The sequence below is a fragment of the Littorina saxatilis genome, linkage group LG6, assembly GCF_037325665.1.
Source record: "Littorina saxatilis isolate snail1 linkage group LG6, US_GU_Lsax_2.0, whole genome shotgun sequence".
NCBI lineage: Eukaryota > Metazoa > Mollusca > Gastropoda > Littorinimorpha > Littorinidae > Littorina > Littorina saxatilis.
The window spans coordinates 11,909,910-11,932,557 of record NC_090250.1 but is presented as its reverse complement, the minus strand read 5'-3'; the positions used below and the strand labels follow the sequence as shown (position 1 = coordinate 11,932,557).

The 22,648-nt window shown below is 43.4% G+C and overlaps 1 protein-coding gene across 1 annotated transcript in view; it reads right to left on the bottom strand.

Annotated features, from left to right (window-relative positions):
- Positions 1-22,648, bottom strand: part of LOC138968507 (serine/threonine-protein kinase PLK4-like) — a 106,801-nt gene that overhangs the window by 4,204 nt on the left and 79,949 nt on the right. The window contains exons 15-16 of the mRNA XM_070341076.1: positions 16,584-16,707; positions 7,475-7,791 (exon numbers count right to left, since the gene is read on the bottom strand). Coding sequence (XP_070197177.1) covers positions 7,475-7,791; positions 16,584-16,707 — 441 coding nt within the window. The remainder of the gene's footprint in view (positions 1-7,474; positions 7,792-16,583; positions 16,708-22,648) is intronic.

Sequence of the window (22,648 nt, the reverse complement as noted above, 5' to 3'; positions counted from 1 at the left end):
CACATGCCTGTACTAACCCTCACAAAACACATGCCTGTACTGCCCAACACAAAACACATGCCTGTACTGCCCAACACAAAACACATGCCTGTACTGCCCAACACAAAACACAAACCTGTACTGTCCCACAAAAAACACATGCCTGTACTGTCCCACACAAAACACATACCTGTACTGCCCAACACAATACACATACCTGTACTGTCCCACACAAAACACATGCCTGTACTGTCCCACACAAAACACATACCTGTACAGCCCAACACAAAACACATACCTGTACTGTCCCACACAAAACACATGCCTGTACTGTCCCACACAAAACACATACCTGTACAGCCCAACACAAAACACATACCTGTACTGTCCCACACAAAACACATACCTGTACTGTCCCACACAAAACACATGCCTGTACTGTCCCACACAAAACACATGCCTGTACTGTCCAACACACCGGGTCAACACACAACACACGCCTGTACTGTCCCACACAAAACACATGCCTGTACTGTCCCACACAAAACACATACCTGTACTGTCCCACACAAAACACATGCCTCAGTACTGTCCCACACAAAACACATGCCTGTACTGCCCAACACAAAACACATAACTGTACTGCCCAACACAAAACACATAACTGTACTGTCCCACACAACACACATGCTTGTACTGCCCAACACAAAACACATGCCTGTACTGCCCAACACAAAATACATAACTGTACTGTCCCACACAACACACGTCTGTATTGCCCAACACATACCTGTGCTGCCCGACACAAAACACATGCCTGTACTGTCCCACACAAAACACATACCTGTACAGCCCAACACAAAACACATACCTGTACTGTCCCACACAAAACACATGCCTGCATGTACTGTCCCACACAAAACACATGCCTGTACTGTCCCACACAAAACACATACCTGTGCTGTCCCACACAAAACACATGCCTGTACTGTCCCACACAAAACACATACCTGTGCTGTCCCACACAAAACACATACCTGTACTGCCCAACACAAAACACATACCTGTGCTGTCCCACACAAAACACATGCCTGTACTGTCCCACACAAAACACATACCTGTGCTGTCCCACACAAAACACATGCCTGTACTGTCCCACACAAAACACATGCCTGTACTGTCCCACACAACACACATACCTGTACTAACCCATACAAAACACATGCCTGTACTGTCCCACACAAAACACATACCTGTGCTGTCCCACACAACACACATGCCTGTACTGTCCCACACAAAACACATGCCTGTACTGTCCCACACAACACACATACCTGTACTAACCCATACAAAACACATACCTGTACTGTCCCACACAAAACACATGCCTGTACTGTCCCACACAACACACATACCTGTACTAACCCATATAAAACACATACCTGTACTGTCCCACACAAAACACATACCTGTACTGTCCCACACAACACACATGCCTGTACTGTCCCACACAAAACAACACACAAAACAACACACATACCTGTACTAACCCATACAAAACACATGCCTGTACTGTCCCTCACAAAATTTGCCTGTACTGCCCAACACAAACACTCTTCAAAAAAAGTTAAGGATCACTTTTTTACAAGCACGCCACACAAAACAGACAAGACCGAATTCTTGGGATAGAGCCACTTGTCAATTGTTCACAAAAGCACTAATCAAAAATTTGCTGCAGGGGCTTGCAACGTAGTACAATGTATTACCTTACTGGGAGAATGCAAGTTTCCAGTACAAAGGACTTAACATTTCTTACATACTGCTTGACTAAAATCTTTACAAAAATTGACTATATTCTATACAAGAAACACTTAACAAGGGTAAAAAGAGAAACAGAATCCGTTAGTCGCCTCTTACGACATGCTGGGGAGCATCGGGTAAATTCTTCCCCCTAACCCGCGGAGGGGTGCCGTGGGAGTTTCAGCCCATGAACGAACAAACAAACTTTTTTACAAGCACGCCACACAAAACAGACAAGACCGAATTCTTTCATTTTTTTCTTTCTTTTTTTATTTGGTGTTTAACGTCGTTTTAAACCACGAAGGTTATATCGCGACGGGGAAAGGGGGGGAGATGGGATAGAGCCACTTGTTAATTGTTTCTTGTTCACAAAAGCACTAATCAAACAAGAAGAGCAAACGCTCGATCGAGTCACTTTCGCAGTTCTGAATATTATATGAGGCATCAGATGGACAGGAAGAAATTGCTATTCACAACACAATGAGTCACGTTCACATAAAATTTGAGCCCGGTCACTTTTATAGTTTCCGAGAAAAGCCCAACGTTAAGTTGTGTGTTGCCGAACAGAAAAGGCTAGTTATCTCCCTTGTTTTTCTGATAACGTTCGTAAAAGGCTACAGATGTAAATACTTTGATGTAAAGAATAATCCTACAAAGTTTCAATCACATCCGATGAACTTTGTCAAAGATATAAAATGTCTAATTTTTCCTTTGACGCTGACCTGTGACCTTGAAAAAGGTCAAAGGTCAACGAAACCATCGTTAAAGTGTAGAGGTCATTGGAGGTCACGACTAAACAAAATATGAGCCCGATCGCTTTGATAGTTTCCGAGAAAAGTCCAACGTTAAGGTGGTGTCTACGGACGGCCGGCCGTCCGGCCGGCCGGACAGACTAACACTGACCGATTACATAGAGTCACTTTTTCTCAAGTGACTCAAAAATTGCTCCAGGGGTTTCATTTTTAAAAAATTATATAATTGAACAACCAAGGAGTAATGACAAACAAAGCAAAGATCTAACGCGGCATCTTCCGCCTGAGAACGGGACACAACAGACTTAACCAGCATCTCCACGGGAAGCTGCATGTTGTGCCCTCCCCCATGTGTTCTTGTGGAGAAGCAGAGCAGAACACGGCCCACATCCTACGAGACTGCAGGAACCACCAGGTGCTGAGAGAGGAAATCTGGCCATTGCCGGAGTCCCTGCACAACAAGCTGTACGGGCCAGTGGCTGCGCTGCAGAGGACTACTAATTATATCTGAAGATCTGGACTCCAAGTGTGATCGGCGATCGAAAAGAAGAAGAAGAAGAACGCGGCAGCGACAATTTAGCTAGAGTGTGTCAAAGTGCAGACCTGCCTACCCCTGAAATGTACCATGTGTAGTTTTGGGTGTGAAAATAAGGCAAATGTGTAGTTTGGCAGGTGAATGTGTAGTATTTCAATTTGATCAACCCAAACCGCAAAACAGAACAGTTACTTATACCGTACTAAAACAAACACTCAACACTCCAAACAAAACTATTACAATGTGAACAATACTCCCCACAAAAATACAAGCCAAGCATTAAGTTTATTTGTTAAGAAAAAAATTATTAACTAGTTTGGAACATTTGCATGGGTGAAACTGATCAGAATTAAAAATAAGGAAAATGAGGCCGGGGTCCAGGGGCCACCCACGCCCTGGTGGGGTGCAGGGGCAACGCCCTCTTAGGGGGCCCAGGGGGGGCGAAGCCCCCCGGAAGAAAACGAAAAATCAGGCTTTTTAAGGGTAAAAGTAGGCCTTTCCTGGTATCTCAAACACACAAATTTGCACAGTAAACAATGATAACAAATGCCAAGCTGTAGTCCAATAATTCGCGCGCTCAGGGAAACAAAGATTCAGCGATGTCCGGTCACTGTGTTAGAGAAAATACAGATCGGATCCCCGGCGAAAAAAAAAAAAAATATATATATTTTTTTTTTTACAGATTTTCAAAATAAGGAATTCTTTATTTGACCAGTTTCACCCATGCATTTGTTAAAAAAAAAAGCTATGTTGAGGGGTATGCAGTTCATATACAGTGGAACCCCCTATTCAAGACCTGTGACAATCTGAGAACATCAAGTCACAAAAAGTAGGGACTGGGAGTATGTGTATCAACATGAAGGCAAATTTATATAAACAGAACAGGTTTGCGTCGGCAATAATAATAATATGGCAGGTCATTGCCTCTGCTCTGGTTACCGATCTCTCAAAAGTCTTCTTTCCCTGGCACGGGTTTCTTCACAAAACAATCCAATTTTTCCTCTGCTTTGGTCGGGATTTCTTGAATGAGAAGTGCTTTTCTTGTGGCGGTTACACGGTCGTAAAGCCTACTGTGCCTCTCTGAAAAAGCCGTGTTGCACACAGTGCAGTGGGCAAAATGCTTCCCTTTTCTCCACGAAACTAGGCATGGATGCTCCTCATAGTACTTTGGCAGAAAAGCCTTGCTGGGAGTTTGACCAAGCTTCTTTTTTTTGCTCCGTGGCGGTTGATCGCCAAAGTCTTCTGAATCCGTGTTCGTCGCTGTAGCCATTTTTTTCCCTCCAGAAAGAATGAGCTAGGAAGTGACCGCGTTCAGAAAAGTATGTGCTGAAACGCCCGCGATAGTTGTAATAACAGCAGCAAGACCAACTGACTACGCTACTCTCGCGGGCGCCGGGCATGTTTTGCACGCAGTACACAACCGGTTAGTACAAATTATGGATCGGAACTCGCTCGCGTTTTTGCGTATTCAAAATGTCAAAATGTGTAGTCGAAACGAAACGTTTGCGTAGTATAAGACAAACATGCGTAGTTGCGTAGTTTGGGGACCAAAATCGTAGTTTACTACGCTCAATGTGTAGTGTAAACAGGTCTGCAAAGTGACAACCCTCGAAAATGGAATTCACAACAATGTGAATCAGTGTCAATAACGCGTGTGCCCTCCGTTGTGTGCCAGGCATTCAACACATCGTTGGCGCATGGAGTGGATCAGGTTGCATATGAATGCTCTGGGAACTCCATTCCACTCCTGCTGGAGCCATTGCAGCAGTTGACCCAGATTGGCAGGAGGAGGGTGATGTTGCTGTACCCGACGACAAAGCACGTCCCACATGTGCTCTATGGGGTTCAGGTCAGGGCTGTTGGTTGGCCACAGGATCCTGTTGACCCTGGCCTGTTGGATGAAGGTGTTTACAGCTGCAGGGCGATGGGGAGGTGCGTTGTCATCCTGAAGAATCGCACGAGGGCCGATCGCTGATCAGGGGTTGCAGGATCTCATTCTGGTAGCGAACACCAGTCAAGTTGCCCACTACATGGTACAGAGGTGTCCTTAGACGTGTGCCGATCCCTCCCCAGACCATCACAGAGCCTCTGCCAAAACGCTGTCGTTTCAGAACAGCGCTCTCCGCGACGCCTCCACAGTCGGATGCGACCATCAGCAGGTTCCAAGCAAAAGCGGGACTCATCTGTGAACAACACCTGAGCCCACTGCTGACGTTGCCACCTCACATGTTGAGTGCACCAGGCTCAGCGAGCTGCTCGGTGATTAGCAGTCAGGGTTGTTCCTCGGACTGGACGCCTTGCACGCAAGCCAAAGTTGTGTAAGCGGTTTCGGATCGTCTGACCACTAACAACAGTGTTGGTGGTAGCTTGTAGGCGTTGCCTAATGTTGTTTGCCGTAGCCATTCTTTGTTGGATGGCCTACCTCTGAATGAAGCGATCCTCTCTTTGTGTGGGACTCTGGGCCGACCAGAACGTTGTCGCTCCTGCACTCTTCCAGTTGCGTGCTCCTGCACTCTTCCAGTTGCGTGGAATCTCTGTTTTAGTCTGATGATGACAGAGGGAGCCACTGCAAGCCTCTGGGTCACTTGCCTGGCAGCAACACCGTCTTGTAGCCATCCTATTGCCCTTCCTCTATCCAAATTGCTCAGTTTTCTTCGTGGGGGCATGTTGCTACTGTGCATAATTGTGTCAGCGTGTCAACCTTTAAACACAAGCTGGTGAGCGATGTTCATAGCCAGGACCCTGTTGTAGCACGTGGATCACAACCTTTTGCCCTGGCATGCGTTCCGCAAATTTCATGGGGCTATAAAAAACATCCTTTTTCTTCCAAAATGCAGAACCTTTTGAAAAGTCCCACAAAGGGAAATAACTGTGCCTGCCAAACAAAATTCTAGGTCAAGACTCAGTGTTTATTTGTTAATTCAAACACATTAATCTTTTAATTATTATGTCGATGTTTAATTTTTTGACAATTTTTTATAATTAGATCCGTTTTTTCAACCGAACCTTAACTTTTTTGGAAGAGTGTACCTGTACTGTCCCACACAAAACACATGCCTGTACTGTCCAACACACCAGGTCAACAAACTACACATGCCTGTACTGTCCCACACACCAGGTCAACATATGCCTGTACTGTCCAACACACCAGGTCAACACACAACACATGCCTGTACTGTCCAACGCACCAGGTCAACACACAACACATGCCTGTACTGTGGAACATGGGGCTATAACTATAAGACACAGGTTGGGTCATCTATTGGTTGAATATAGAACAAGAAATAGCCTGGGGTACTCACTACCTAGGCTGTGGCTTGTGATCAGAAATGTCTTGCATTTATCGTTTCATTTGTCGTCTTATTTAAAACTGAACAGAATATAATAAGGAATGACACTTTCAAAGACTGTGATCAATCAGAACAGAAAAAAAACCTCAAAATAATATAAGAAAGTAACCAACAGCTTCAATAAGTCATATTTTGAAATAAAGTTTCCCTGATAAGAAAAGCAAATGCTTTCCACTACTCTCCTTCTTAGAGACCCATTACACTCAATAAATTACAGTGGAACATCCCCTGGTGTTCTACCCTCATAAAATAATGTCCAAGAGAAGGTTGATATCCAACTTATTAGACTACATTACCCGAGACACTAAGCTGTGACCTCAAATCAAACAGTGACATCATATTTTGAAGGGTGTGGACTGATATCCTTGATAGCTCAGTGGATAATTTTAGTTGTGATACATCTTTTCCAGCAAAAATTTTCATGCTGTGATCTTGAAATTTGACGAAAACCAGCCAAATTTGTGTCATGTCTGGAGATCCCCAAAAGCTACAAGTGTGTGAAGTTTAGTGGCATTAGCTCCAAAAACAGAGAAATCCTCAATGTTAAGTTTTTATGAACTGAACATGACCCCGCTGTGACCCCAAATTTTGATGAGGGTCAACCAAACTGTCGGGAGATTATCAAACCCTAGAAGTATGCAAAGTTTGAAAGCTCTAGCTTCAAAAACATCCGAGATAAACTCAACGTTAAATATTTGGTCTACAGCCGGCCGGCCAGACACTGTTCATTCCTAAGACTCCTGATCACTCAGGGGTAACACAAATTTATTGAAACACAATGTGCCTCTAATTGTTAACACTCTATACAAAGTTTTTTTGTTTATTTTCTATACATTTCTGCAGCTCTGATACTCATACTGTTTCAGAACTAACTGGTTCAATACAGGAAACAGAAGAATAAAACAAAAGACAAAATTAATGTGGAAGCTGTGATTTGTTGGCTTGTTCTAGCTGTATAAATGTTCTCAATAGGTTCAGATGCCTGTGAGGATGTTAAAAACTCTCAGTCAGTCAAAAGCTGTGATGTGACCTGGGAAAATTTGTCGCTCACAACTCACTTTGTCATTTTGCCTGAAGCATCAATGTAGGTGATGGTGGTGGCGGAAGACTTCATGCCCAGCTGAGTGCCGTCAGTGAATTTGACCCAGATTTCTCCGTTGGCCAGTTGGGAGGCCCAGCCGATAGCCGGCACAAAGATGTGCTGCACTACCTCCCTGGACAGCGTGCTGTCGAGGGCTGTGCTGTTCTCTGACGATGTGCTGGTGGCAGTGACTGTGGACAGGAGTGTGTTGTCCAAAGTGCAGTTAGCATGAAACGTGTGAGGGCCTTCTGCTTCAGTCAGTGTGCTGACCAGTGTGCCGTTGAAGGAAGGGGCCTGCAAATTATAACAGGATAATCTTTATGGCCTTGGCAAACTTTCTGACATGTACACAAAGAACACTTCTTCAAAGAAGACAGATGTATCCATTTTCACAAGATGGCTGACTAAGTGCAGCAGAAATGATTTTATGAAGTTTTGTTTTTGATTTCAAAAACATGTCTGTCGGCCATTTTTGCTAGACACAAAACATGAGCACAAGCTTTGCTGACATACATCAAGAAATTGCATTACCTCATATCAAGTTGCCTTTTGGGTTAGCGAGCGTGCGGATTACAATTGTTTAGATTGTAACTTTGCGTGCGTATTCGGTTGCAGTTGTTGCAAAGTGTTTTTGCAGAATAAAGTAAAGATCCGGCAGATGAGCTTTATTTAGACAAAACAAATAACGAGCTGAAATAGATTTGAAAAACCATTGCTGTACTTCAGTTTGCGTGCCGAAATGATGTTGTATATGGAAAGTATTTCAGGAAGTTTTGGCGTCTGTTTTGCATACTGACTCGACTGGAGATGAAGTAAAGTAAACCAAACTCATGATCATTTTGGGAAAAGTCGTTATAGGTCCACTGACGGTTGTTTGTCATATCAGAGAGGGGGATGTAATATAGAGATAAGAAATACTAAGAAATAGAAGGAAGAATAATCCATCAGAAAAAATGGGTCGTAATATTGAGGGCGCCGTACAATAGCGTGGTCGTTAAGGGAGGTACTACTGTATCATGGCATGTTGACCAAAGATAATGGTCGTTGATCACTTCTATAACTAATGCACTTTTGAGTGATGCAATTTCCTTTTCTTTTGCCGCACTTTGACCATCCATTTTTCAAGTGAGCAGGTCAGTATGGCGTACTGAGAGGATGAGTGGTGACTACAGCCATTCCGTGTACCCTCCCACCGACAAAATTGGATTTTCAGTACTTTTAACCTTTAGCACCCCAGATTCCAGCCAGCATTACTTCCCCTGCAGCCACATTATTTTGCTTACCTAACATAAGAATAACACCCACTAACTCTCAACATTTACAACTTCTTTGAAAATCCACCAATAAGCATGAAACGTTGTGGTTGTGATTCAACATTAAAATATTTTTGTTTGCATGCATCATTTATTTTCTTAGCAATAAATACAAATAAAGAAATGAAAAGGGGTTGTGTTGGCTAGTCCATTTAATTTTGTTATGCCTGGTGAAACTCCTTTAAACAGGTAATCATCCAACTTCTGAGTCCTTGTATCTAAATAAGTGGATGTGTGGACCAGTTGTTAACCCGTGATTTGTAAAAACATTTGACAAATTACGTCAAACCTAAAACCGCGATTTGTAAAAATATCACATTCCACAAAGTAATACATGCCTTTTATTATTATCAATATTTGTTGTTTAGAGCCTCTATGCTGGGTTGTGGGGGGTGGTTTGGGCCCGATAGATAAAATATTATGATTTTTAGCATACCAAAGAAAACAAACCCGAATTTCCCAGCGATGGGACAATAAAGTCATGAAAAACAAGAAGGGCAAAGCCCATACGACTCACATGCTTTACACATTTTTCCTACCAAAATACATGTGACCTTAACCCAAGGTCAAGGTCATCCAAGGTCATGCAACACAAAGCTGTTAATTCAAGACATAGGAAGTACAATGGTGCTTATTGGCTCTTTCTACCATGAGATATGGTCACTTTTAGTGGTTCACTACCTTATTTTGGTCACATTTCATAAGGGTCAAAGTGACCTTGACCTTGATCATATGTGACCGAATGTGTCTCATGATGAAAGCATAACATGTGCCCCACATAATTTTTAAGTTTGAAACAGTTATCTTCCATAGTTCAGGGTCAAGGTCACTTCAAAATATGTATACAATCCAACTTTGAAGAGCTCCTGTGACCTTGACCTTGAAGCAAGGTAAACCAAACTGGTATCAAAAGATGGGGCTTACTTTGCCCTATATATCATATATAGGTGAGGTATTGAATCTCAAAAACTTCAGAGAAAATGTGAAAAATAGCTGTTTTTTAGGCAACATTTATGGCCCCTGCGACCTTGACCTTGAAGCAAGGTCAAGATGCTATGTATGTTTTTTGGGGCCTTGTCATCATACACCATCTTGCCAAATTTGGTACTGATAGACTGAATAGTGTCCAAGAAATATCCAACGTTAAAGTTTTCCGGACGGACGGACGGATGTCCGGACGTCCGGACGGACGGACGGACGACTCGGGTGAGTACATAGACTCACTTTTGCTTCGCATGTGAGTCAAAAATCAAAAAAATCTAATAGATCCCTTGACTTTGGGGTAGCGCGACTCTGTTGCTGCTAGCTTTCCACTGGCAGGAAGCGACCTGAATTTCCCAGCGATGGGACAATAAAGTAATGAAAAAAAAATTTTAATAGATCCCTTGACTTTGGGGTAGCGCAACTCTGTTGCTGCTAGCTTTCCACTGGGAGGAAACGACCCTAATGTCCCAGCGATGGGACAATAAAGTAACGAAATAAAAAATCCAAATTTTTTTTATAGATCCCTTGACTTTGGAGATGATAAGAAAATATCGGGCGCATTTACGTGATTTGTAAAACATTTTACAAATCACAGTTTTACATTTTTACAAATCACGGGTTAACACCAGTGCATGTCATAGGACGATTTCTTTACTAGTTTGGTTAGAAACAACAAGCAGAGAAAAGCTTTGATCTCCACTAGATCCACAGGTTGCCATTTTCGAACACGCTGACTTTTTACGTCTTGTCACTGGCTTGCTTTGCGCTGAATTTGAGTCATTTTCTATGCAGTGTCTCTTCGACAGACAAATCGAGCATTTGCTACGCAAAAAAAAACCGCAGAAGAAAGTATCCAACATCAGTCAGATTATCTGTAATGTTTGCTGGTCCTGTCATTTCACGAAACTGGACCAGCCATTGTTTGTATCCATCTGCACTTTCGTAAATTCCGTTTCGTCACCGTCACTGTCACCTGACGAACTGTCATTTTCTTCACCGCGATACACAGTTCATTGCGAAGATCTTCCTCAGTAAATCGTTCAGATTTTACGTACGATTTGTTGTCAAGAAACAACTCAAAAGAAAGTTTCAAACTCCTCCTCCTCCATCTTGCTTGTCGAAGCGCTAAAGTACTTTATCGATGTAAAAACAAAAGCAGAAAACTTTGATGAAACTGACTCAAATTCAGCACAAGATAACGGAAGAAAGTGAGCCTCGTTCTGGCTCGTTAAAAATACCGTTATTCTTGTATGCAAATACAAACGAGAATCGGGTCATTCGAACACGCTAAGCGCTGGCGCAGTATCTTGCCGCTGGTTGACATGGTTGACAGAGGGAAAGAAGGGATGGGCGCACAAATTCGCCGCTGGCGTGCTCAAGGTTAAATGCTACATTAAAGAGCATCATTCATCAGAAAAAGTCAGCCTGATATTTTTAATTACCATAGTCATAGGCAGCGTCGTCCGGAAGAGGGGTACCGCACGAGGTACGCGTATCCTCTCTGGAGAGAACTTCCTGCCCCCTGGGCGGAAGTGAGGAGAGCTGTGCGAGGGATGGTGTCGTTGAGCAAACCGGCACGTGCCTATCTCCGGTTGTAAGTACAGACGCCTGCAAGTCGTGATGCGAGCAAGTCCCCTGCCTTACAACAACTTCCTGCCTCTTGGGTGGAAGGGAAACACACAGCGGCGCGGAGGATGCTGAGCAAACCGGCAACCGAGTGGCTTCCGTCGAGTGTACCGACGATTGCAAGACGCGATGCGAGCAACTCCCCTGTACCCCGACAACTTCGCGCTCCCGTGGCGGAAGTTCGGACCGCTGTACCGAAGTTGCATCTGTATAACAACCTGGTACTAACGTGTCCTCCGATCTAAGCACAGACGCCTGCACGTCAGGATGAGAGCAGGACCCCTGTGTTATCACGGCTTCCTGCCCGGCACCGGGCGGAAGTAGGGAACGCCCGTGCGTATCTCCCTGTGGGACAGTCACAGTACCTTTAGATATGCCGCCGACACCGGAAGTGGAGGCACGATGAGGGAAACTCTTTCCGTCTTCACAGAAGAATGTTCAGCGTGAACGTCCGCCGACGTAACAGTAGCCGACGGAGCTGCCTTCACCCTCGGCTGAGAGCGAACGTCCGCGGGTCGTGCCTGCAGAGAGCAAATGTTCGCTCGCCGAGCGTAATTCTGACGAAAACATAGACCTCATTTGATCACTAAAGCTAGCAAACATCGCTGACAAATCTACTTTCTCCGATGCTGTGCTCTCCTGAACCGGCGCCGTCTTGCAACCTTGCTTCAGCGCCGGCAAACTCGGACTCCTAGGATTGTCAATCTCTACCGAGAACGAATTCTGAGAAACCGGCTCAAACACCTTAACGATAGGTTTAGAACCCTTGGTTTTCTTAACCGCTTTCTTAGACGGAGACTCTGTAGTGGCTGCCTGTCTAGAACTAGGTTTCTTCTTCCCACTGTCCGCCATAAAAGCGTTAGTCTTGTAGACTAAAGTAAACAAAGACCAACAACTGGCAAACAGCAACAAACACAACAAAAGAAAATGGAAAAATTCTCACCCAATCTCAGCTAGAGGCTAAGATACAAACGAAACCAGGGTGTAGTCTGCCGAAAGCAGAGGGCTAACAAAATAGCCCGAGCATAATCCAAAACACGTCCTTCGACGCTATCGCTGAAGAGAAGAATGAATACAAGATGGCGGCGAGAGCACGCATGCGCATAGCATGCTGGGCACGGCAGTTTCTGCTATTAGGTTTAGTTCACAGGCACAGCCGGAATCTGACCCCTTTTTCACCCCTTCCTCAGTGCCAGGCCGCCAGCGGTAATTAATCACCCATCCCCCGGTTCAGCGCTGGCTACACAGTAGTGACTGTACAACCGCGCGATAGCATCACCCACACAAGCCATCTCAGCAGTAGAAGGCTAAGAGAAAAGCTCCCTTCTACTAGCAGGCCAGAGTGCGGCCTAGCTCAACCTCTCGGCAGCTACGCACTGCTATCTCTGCCTTGCGAGTAAGCTGTGTGTTTTGAAAACACTTCTATCTTGTTAGTTCTCTTGAATTACGATGTCAGCATGTGTGTTATTTACACATAGCCTTGTAGTCAAGACCATAAACTTTCAAACGATACTAAATATGACCACTATGCTGTAGGTGTGCCACTGCTGTAGCCTGCTGAAAGAAGACAGACAGAGAACAGTACACACGGCACAATGTAATTAATGACATGTATTTGAGTGGCTACAGATCGCGCCACGGTCAACTTTTGAAGACAGAACAAATTAAAAACAAATCTGCAAGGTTAATGTTAACAGATGTTCATGCTGACACTTTGAAGACTTTTACCTTGTGTGTGTGAGGTATCTTTTCTTGAGCCCGCTTACAGGTATCCAAGTAGGAAAACAGTATTCCAAAATGTCAGCACACAGCAGTTGTTGTTGTTGTTATAGCTAGTTTTACTTCCATGTATCTTGGGGTAGATTTAAAGAAGGCTGTTCACATTATACTGACACCAGCAAACCAGGGTCGGCAACGGGATAAATGATATGGACACCCACTGGATGTTATTAATGGCTTGAGCTTGTTCCTTAACACGATCAGCTGTTGTGTTTGAGGGCGTACGGTTTAATTTAATCAGCTTTGAATAGCACTTCTGACAAAACGTGGTCGAATGTTTTGCACTAATATCAGAAGATACATCAATGTTAAAAAAGTTTTTCAGTTTGTCCGCATAGTCCACACACAGTTTCACATTACAATGTCGATCTTTTTTTGTTCTTGCAGAGCGTTCCCCACACAGTCTACACAATGCATTAACACAAATTAGATGTTCAGTTTCAGTATGCTCCATTATAAAACACACTGCATACCAAACATACACTGTCACATGAAGACAAAGAAGAAAACTGGAAATATTAGGTCACACTGCTGCACAAAATAACTGAGTGTGATGTCACTTGTAATAATACTATGATTCAATCCTTTCTTTTCTGCTGAACAGTGGGTGAAAAATTTGCCTGTCACAACACAATGCCACACAAATGAAACACACAGCGTACATGTACTCTGATGATCAGAAACTAATACAAGACAAAAAGTCTTCAAGACGAAACCACATGGAAAGTGCTCCAGACAGGGCTCTTCAAGATATAAACTAGATAAAAAATCTGGTTCTGCTGTGAGGCAGTGGCAGGAAGGCAATTAAACCGTGGGAAATTGACTCATTTTCTGCTGCCAGCCAGTGGAACAAAGAAGGCTGAAGCCCCAGCGGGGCCAGGAATGTGTGAACAGATAAGCAGGGCAGGGGCTGCGTTGGCAGCTGCCAGCAGCAAACTTAATCATGCTGTCTGTGAAAGGGGGAACCGCCGTATGCGGGGTATCCTTGTCATGACGTCATTATGTGACGGTCAAGGCTGTTCTATTTTTAGGGTACTTCCCCCTTACCAGGGTGAGCGTAGTTTTCAGCGTCCTAGATATGTGAATTGGGATAAGATATGTAATTTAATACTTGCAGTGTGCACGACTTTTTCCCATAGTAGACTCCACAATTCCTGGCTCTTTCTTATATTTCTCCAAGAAAATCTGCTGCTTCTGCTGTTTAGATTTGGTACAGTCATCCGAAACTGGCACATTTTTCCGCTTCATTTTGCCACGATTGTCCAGATGATCGCACGTGCCAACAACTGAACAAGGTTTCCACATCTGAAGACTCGCTGTCATGGTTATCTCCCTTCTACCGATTTTAGTCCAAAACTCTATCACAGTTATGTTGTTACTCTGCTGTGGCGGTAAAGGCAGATAGTGTGTCAGACCTGGGAACCCCTGTTTTGCACTGAGTATTCTCAAACAAACTTGGTGTATTTTCAAAAAAATGAGCGTACTCCACACAGCGTTTGCACATCCATGATTAAAACATGCCTCATGCGCGTTCGTCACACCGTTAATTAAGTTTACCTATACATTTAAAACAAATGCTTTTTTCCATTTTTACTGACACAAACTGTACCGTATTTGACGGACTACAAGCCGCGACTTAAAAAAAAAAAAAATCGCATTGCGGCTTATAAAAAGATGCGGCTAAAACGTTACCTAAACTTGAATAGCATTCACCTAATGGAAGTCGCCGCGGATTTTCATTTCGCTCGATTAGCGATTACCGGTATTTTATTAGCTCTCTACTCAAGACTCGGCGCCTTTCTCTTTCTTTCGCGAACCTTCGTTTGTCAACAAGTCGTCGTGACAAGCGTACAGAGAAACACCGGATGTATCAGGATCTCGCGCGCGCGAGATTTCGTTTTTTTTGTGTCTCACGATAGTTGGAGGAGCGAGAGCAGCCATGTTGTGTTTTCGTCTGCTCGAAATGTGCGCAAAAGTCGTAAGTCATCCCAAAAAAGCTTATTCCGGGCGGGACTACATGTGATCTACATGTGTGTGTTGGTTACAAATTGTGTGTGTGTGATATTTTTCTTCAAACTTTTTCACTTTTCTCCTTTGTTTCACTTGTTTATTCTCGGAGCCGATTTCGCCAAATACCGTACTTTCCTTTGCCTGGTTGTTTTGATTGATTGACACGATCCGATTATATTTTTTTCGACGGCGGCTAATATAGTGACATAATCATGTGCCAAAATACTGGATCGGCTTCAGGATGGGCTTGTGAAGAAAAGTAGTCTAGGAATTTTTCTCGTCGTATTTTTTTCCCACTGACCGTTCTGAGCGTATTTTCCACAATCATGCGTACAAAATACGGCAAAATCGTATGGGATCCCAGGTCTGGTGTGTGTTCTGTTCATGTTTTGGTATCGCTTAGGAAATATTCTTTCTTCGAATGGGACAAGCAGACGAACTTTTGCACCCGTGTTCCAACGTTAAAAACTGTATGAAGTTCAGTTTTCTGGGGCAAAATAGTGTATGAGACCGCTGTATGTTCTTTAAATTGATGAGATGTGTGCATTTGGTTGCGTGTGATCTGTTTATAAAATGAAATATTGTCGAAAACTAACCGTCGGATTGCAGTCTTTTGTCCAAGCAACTCAGTTCAGAAAATTTGAAAGGGGAACTACTCTTGTCGCCAGACAGAGTACGAGAGTTACTTGCCTTGGGAGTTTGCTTGCACTCATAAGAGATCTAAAGCGAGTTTCTCTGCAATGATCGTTAGATTTGGATTTAGAAAACAACCAAACTCATGGATTTTATATGGAGATTAATGTGTTCAAGCCTGTAGTTGCCAGTTTAAATGCAGTATGTTTGTATTGTTTGGTCTAGAGATGTATATTTCGTACATTGGAACGTTCGGAACTTTTCAATCGCTGAAGTAGTTCCCTCAAAGTCTAACTCATCAACCTGTGAGCTATAGAGGATTCAGGGTTGGGTAAGTGATTTTGGTTGTTGGGTAAGTTACCGAAAAATAACTAGCCCTACACGTTTACAGAACCGACACGGTTGGCCTAGTGGTAAGGCGTCCGCCACATGATCGGGAGGTCGTGGGTTCGAACCCCAGCCGGGTCATACCTAAGGCTTTAAAATTGGCAATCTAGTGGCTGCTCCGCCTGGCGTCTGGCATTATGGGGTTAGTGCTAGGACTGGTTGGTCCGGTGTCAGAATAATGTGACTGGGTGAGACATGAAGCCTGTGATGCGACTTCTGTCTTGTGTGTGGCGCACGTTATATGTCAAAGCAGCACCGCCCTGATATGGCCCTTCGTGGTCGGCTGGGCGTTAAGCAAACAAACACGTTTACAGAGAGAAAGAAGCAGAGGGGGGAATAAAGTACAGTACTGACCAGCGGGGGAGACTTGAAGGGCCCAGAAGAGGAACGAACTGTGGGCAATGGCTGGGTGCTGCGCGCACTGGAGCTGCCTCTGCTACTGCCCACACTGGACTCCCCACTGCCACCTTGCGGCCGTCTGCACGGTGAACATGATGGCAACATTTCAAATTACAATCATCTTGCATCACCAGCGCTAGTCTGCAATGCACCAAAAACGTGTCAGAGGAAACTGACTGCTTTAAAATACTTTAATAATTTGAGGATGAAAGTCACTTGTTAATTTCAATGCTTATTATTCTCTCAGTCTGTTACCAAGAGATTGGTTTTCCATAACTCTCACTTATGTTTCTATATTTAGAGCGCTTACGTCCCCTTTGTTTCTTAGATCTTAGCTTTAGAATACTGCAATGCTGCAATGTAACAGTATAGTCAGATAAGGGATTCTAAAAAATAAAAACAAGTCGCGTAAGGCGAAAATACAATTTTTAGTCAAGTAGCTGTCGAACTCACAGAATGAAACTGAACGCAATGCCATTTTACTCGTAGCATCGTCAGGCCACCGCTCATGGCAAAGGCAGTGAAATTGACAAGAAGAGCGGGGTAGTAGTTGCGCTAAGAAGGATAGCACGCTTTTCTGTACCTCTCTTTGTTTTAACTTTCTGAGCGTGTTTTTAATCCAAACATATCATATCTATATGTTTTTGGAATCAGGAACCGACAAGGAATAAGATGAAAGTGTTTTTAAATTGATTTGGACAATTTAATTTTGATAATAATTTTTATATATTTAATTTTCAGAGCTTGTTTTTAATCCGAATATAACATATTTATATGTTTTTGGAATCAGCAAATGATGGAAAATAAGATAAACGTAAATTTGAATCGTTTTATAAATTGTTAATTTTGTTTACAATTTTCCGATTTTTAATGACCAAAGTCATTAATTAATTTTTAAGCCACCACGCTGAAATGCAATACCGAAGTCCGGGCTTCGTCGAAGATTACTTGACCAAAATTTGAACCAATTTGGTTGAAAAATGAGGGCGTGACAGTGCCGCCTCAACTTTCACGAAAAGCCGGATATGACGTCATCAAAGACATTTATCAAAAAAATGAAAAAAACGTTCGGGGATTTCATACCCAGGAACTCTCATGTCAAATTTCATAAAGATCGGTCCAGTAGTTTAGTCTGAATCGCTCTACACACACACACGCACACACGCACACACGCACATACACCACGACCCTCGTTTCGATTCCCCCTCGATGTTAAAATATTTAGTCAAAACTTGACTAAATATAAAAAAGGGAAAAAAAGGTACAGGAGAAAAGTATACCGTTGTCACAAGCGGCTTTAATATTAGCATACTTTTATGCTGTGGGGTTAAAGGTATTGTATTGGAGCGCCTGTGTTCCTCTATTTCGCCTGTCATAGGTAGACGCTGGTTAACTGCAAGTGTCTCGTGGAGCTCGTGCTCAGGTATTTCACGTGTATTTTACTTGTATTTTGTAAGGTGAACTCAGAGCTAAATTTGAGCTCGTAGATACTCCTTTTTATTCATTCGTTCTTTGCCTTTAGCCGAGGGAAGATAGCTTGCGTTCCAAGCGAATCCGTTCTTCGTTGAACGTAGGGTCTGTTTACGTAGAGCAGATGCCGGAAACCTGTTATCAACGGCAGGGGATATGTATGGCTACTTCAATGCAACCAGGATGTGGTATGTAATCATTAAATATTATGTTGTGTGTGTTACAGTTAAATTATTCTCAGGTTTAGATTTGTTTATTGACTTATGAAAACCGGTCAATCCAAGATGGCGGAATGTATAGTGTGCACATGCGTGTTTGTAACTTTGTACTTGGACGGTATGAATTTGTGAGTTCGTTTTGGAAAATGGTTTGGTATATTATTGAATGAATATGGTTTGGTTGAAAGGAGAGTGGTGGACATTTTTGTTTATAGAATGAATTTGGTATTATTCGTTGGACTTCATACTTAGCAGAATTAAATGTATAAGTCCGTTGGTATGTGTGTTCGAGATGCATGAGAGTGAGAGTAGAGAGTAATGTCCATTTAATCCTGCACTTGGTTGTTAAATTATAAGGACGGGTGGGCGATGTTGCTGTTACTGTGAACTAAGTCTTGCGTTCACCATTCCAGGTTGTTGTGTTTCACCATGCGGAGGCTTTGACATGGTCTACTACTGAGGAGATGTCTGCCTGCTCCACTTTCGACGACGGCACTGCTCACCTGGCAAGGACTCGACGTCACCGATGACTCCTGTCGCTTCGCACTACGGCCTCGTTAACTCCAGTTCATGGACGATTTCGGATACGCAAGCAAGGTAACATTAGCCTTAGCCCGTCCTAACAGCTAAAAGTGCAGGAACCATAACGTCATTGTGACCTGAGCGAAAGTGAGAGGTGTGAAGGATGCTTTAAATAGGAAATAGTTACTCTTTGTTGTCATTGGCTTTATTACTGTTTGATCTTGTTGTTGTCCTTGTCGTTTGTTAATGAGTGGTATGTGTATTTATGTTATGTATAATTGATTTTTTGCAAGAAACGTCCTTAATCTACTGTTCGTGTCAACTTGTGTTTTGTAGTCGGAAGAGTAAGATTGTTTTGAGTCGTGGATGACAGACTGCGTGCGTGTTTTGTGCATGTGTGCGTGACAACCGTACTTTCGGGACTATAAGGCGCTTTGTTATAAAGGGCGCAGTCCCCACTTTTGGGGTGAAATTGAGAAAAATACGCAGATTAGCACTTCCGGTGTATTAGGTGCACATCAAAGGAAGAATACAGGGTAGAAATATTTTTGCTCCCGATGTGCGATGAGATCAAAGGCAAGATGCATTGTAATAGCTGGTTGGGCCTGGTGACCTTGGGTCAATGACCAACTGTTTGTCAGCTGAGACCAGCTGCCTGCCCCAGTTTACAGACACTGTGTGACTGACCTTCTTACCCGTGGTCAATGACTGAGTTTTACCAATGAGACCGACTCCTTTGATGTTCGAGAGAAAACTGATAGTAGCAAAAACATGCATATCACAAGAGAGGGAGTGTTATGTTTCTTTGTATAGTGATGGGGGTACATGTGTACTTGTCTATTGCCTTACATAAGGCGATACCGGTCAATAGGGTGCAGGGGTTCAAGTTGAGGAAAAAAGTTGCGCCTTATACTTATAGTCCTGAAAGTACGGTAGGTTATATATGTTGTGCCCATTTCACGGCAAATGCTGAGTTAACGGAATTAGTAACATTTTTGCCCATTTTGCGAAATCGACAGTAACTTCGGTAGGTCGGGATTTTTATTTTAAAAAAAAATAATAAAATCTCCCCCAAAAACCATATTTTTAAGTTATTTTGCCAAAAAACAAAGACTTTTTTTAATTTTATTTTTATTTTTTTAAATTTTTAATTTTTTCCCCAAATGCCAAAAAAAAGTCTAGGGTCGCGCGAAAAAATAGGGTCGGTCGGGATACCTTAAACAGTAGGTAGTCCAAAGCCTCTTTCCCGAGTTGTCCCAAAGCCGGAGTTATCCCGTTTTGCTAAAGGTTCACAAATGATTTCTGGTGTAATTACGTACCGCATGTAATAAACAAGTTGCGTAAGGCGAAAATACAATATTTAGTCAAGTAGCTGCCATTTTTCAGCAAGACCGTATACTCGTAGCATCGTCAGTCCACCGCTCATGGCAAAGGCAGTGAAATTGACAAGAAGAGCGGGGTAGTAGTTGCGCTAAGAAGGATAGCATGCTTTTCTGTACCTCTCTTTGTTTGAACTTTCTGAGCGTGCTTTTAATCCAAACATATCATATCTATATGTTTTTGGAATCAGGAACCGACAAGGAATAAGACGAAAGTGTTTTTAAATTGATTTGGACAATTTAATTTTGATAATAATTTTTATATATTTAATTTTCAGAGCTTGTTTTTAACCCAAATATAACATATTTATATGTTTTTGGAATCAGCAAATGATGGAGAATAAGATAAACGTAAATTTGGATCGTTTTATAAATTTTTATTTTTTTTTACAATTTTCAGATTTTTAATGACCAAAGTCATCAATTAATTTTTAAGCCACCAAGATGAAAAGCAATACCGAACCCCGTTCTTCGTCGAAGAGTACTTGACCAAAATCGAAAATTTTTAATTTAATATAATATACTTACCCAATTCTTATGAATGCATTGACTTTAGTCCCACATGCTAGATGTCGAAAAACCTCTCAAATTACCTGCCCTTAGTAGGGTGGTAACCAAGCTAAAAGCGACGCCATAGCCGTTGCTATGGCCTGACCTTGCTCGGTTACCCATAACACCCTGCGCACCACGTGAGCGCCAGCATCCGTAATAATCATTCGAGACTATTAGTCAAACAAACCCCCAAGGACATAATCCAGCGGGGACGGATGGGAGGGTATTAACTATAAGAATTGGGTAAGTATATTATATTAAATCAAAATTTAATTAAAAATTTTCGATTTAATCACATATTCTTACTCCAATTCTTATGAATGCAGATTCCTCCTAAAGGTGGAGGGAACCTACTTATGTCCTTGTAAGAACCTGCCCTGCAGCAACTAAAACCAGCAATGAACTGGAGCCATCAAGCCGCGTGCAGGAGATATCCCGAAGATAGAAACCGATGAACACATCATCTGATCTCCAGTAAGCCGTTTGCAAAGCTTCGCCTAGGCGACCAGAACGCAACACGGCAATAAAAGAAGCACAAAATCTGTACCCGAGCTGTTGGCAAACCTCGCATAGGCGAGAGGAACACCACCAGCCAGAGAAGAACACCAGACTCCCGAACGCCTGAAAAGGAATAGAGGGAGGACTGAACGCCCCCCCCCCCCCCCCCCCCTGTTCGGAACGCACCACTCATAGGACTGTCCTATGAATGTAGCAGAGCCCCTAGAGAGAGACAAATAAAAGACGTCTCTTTCGCTCCATTGTAAAGAAATAAGAACCTGAGCTAAAGCTCGTGGTTCCAAAAGACAGTAACGTCAAAAAAGGGATTAAAAAAGTCCAACCAGACAGTTAGAAAATCCGAATCTCCCGGAGCGATAATCCTCCCAAGAGGAGGGAATCAAACACCAGAGGATATTGACCAGGTTTCTGAAACCCCAAAACCTGGCCAAAAACCGTGAACAAACGGAACCAAAAGCCCTAAGGCTACATCCTCTGGCAAACCCCAAAAACGCATGCGCCTCACCGCCCTATAGGGCTGAGGCCCAGAGTAAGTAGAACAAAGTCCCACGCGCTAAACAAGGGGGAGCCTCTAAACCTCGTAAAACAAGGTCCCTTGATCATGCCGACAAGAGCGCCATGAGCAACAGAAGAGAGGCCTATTTGTTTCAAAACAGCTGAGATAGCCGATAAGCCGGAACCTCAAAGAAGAGGCCCAGCTGCCCAAAGCCAAAAACTGAAACAGAGGTGAAAAACCACCTGGCTTGAGAGAGGGGCGCTAAGGAGTTGCACCCCCGCTCTAAATCCCCAATTGGCCAAGGGGGCCAAAAAAGGAGCATACACAGATAAAGTGGAGGAAATATATGCTTCGTTCCCAAAGACCAGAGTCAGAACCCATGATCTAAAACACAAACAGCACGCCTCCAGACCCGTCAGCAGAAGGGCCAACCCCTGTGCAAGCCCTGAAAGGACCTGTTGAGCGAGTCGGCCAGATCGCAGAGCTGGCCGGGGAGAAATTCCCCTGAGAAAAATGATTTAGTGTGAAACCCAATCAGAATCCCCTATACTCTGTCTGACAGGGAGCGAGAACTTGCTCACCCCAGCTAGTTCACATAAGAAGCAACAGAAGAATTGCCCGAATGCAACAGGCCATGCCTGTAAATAGCAAAAAAGGAAAGGCTAGTAGACTAAGAGCCACTGCTCCTAACCTCAGGCAAAAGAGAAGCCCAAGGATTCACGTCTACATCACAGCCTCAAGACTGCAATCACCATTGCAGGCCCCATCTAGACGAAAACGCATCCAAAAAGCGGTCTAAGTCCAGGGGGAAACAGAGCTAGGGAAAAAAGTCCCCTGAGCGATCCAAAAGGATTCCAGCCACCTTCC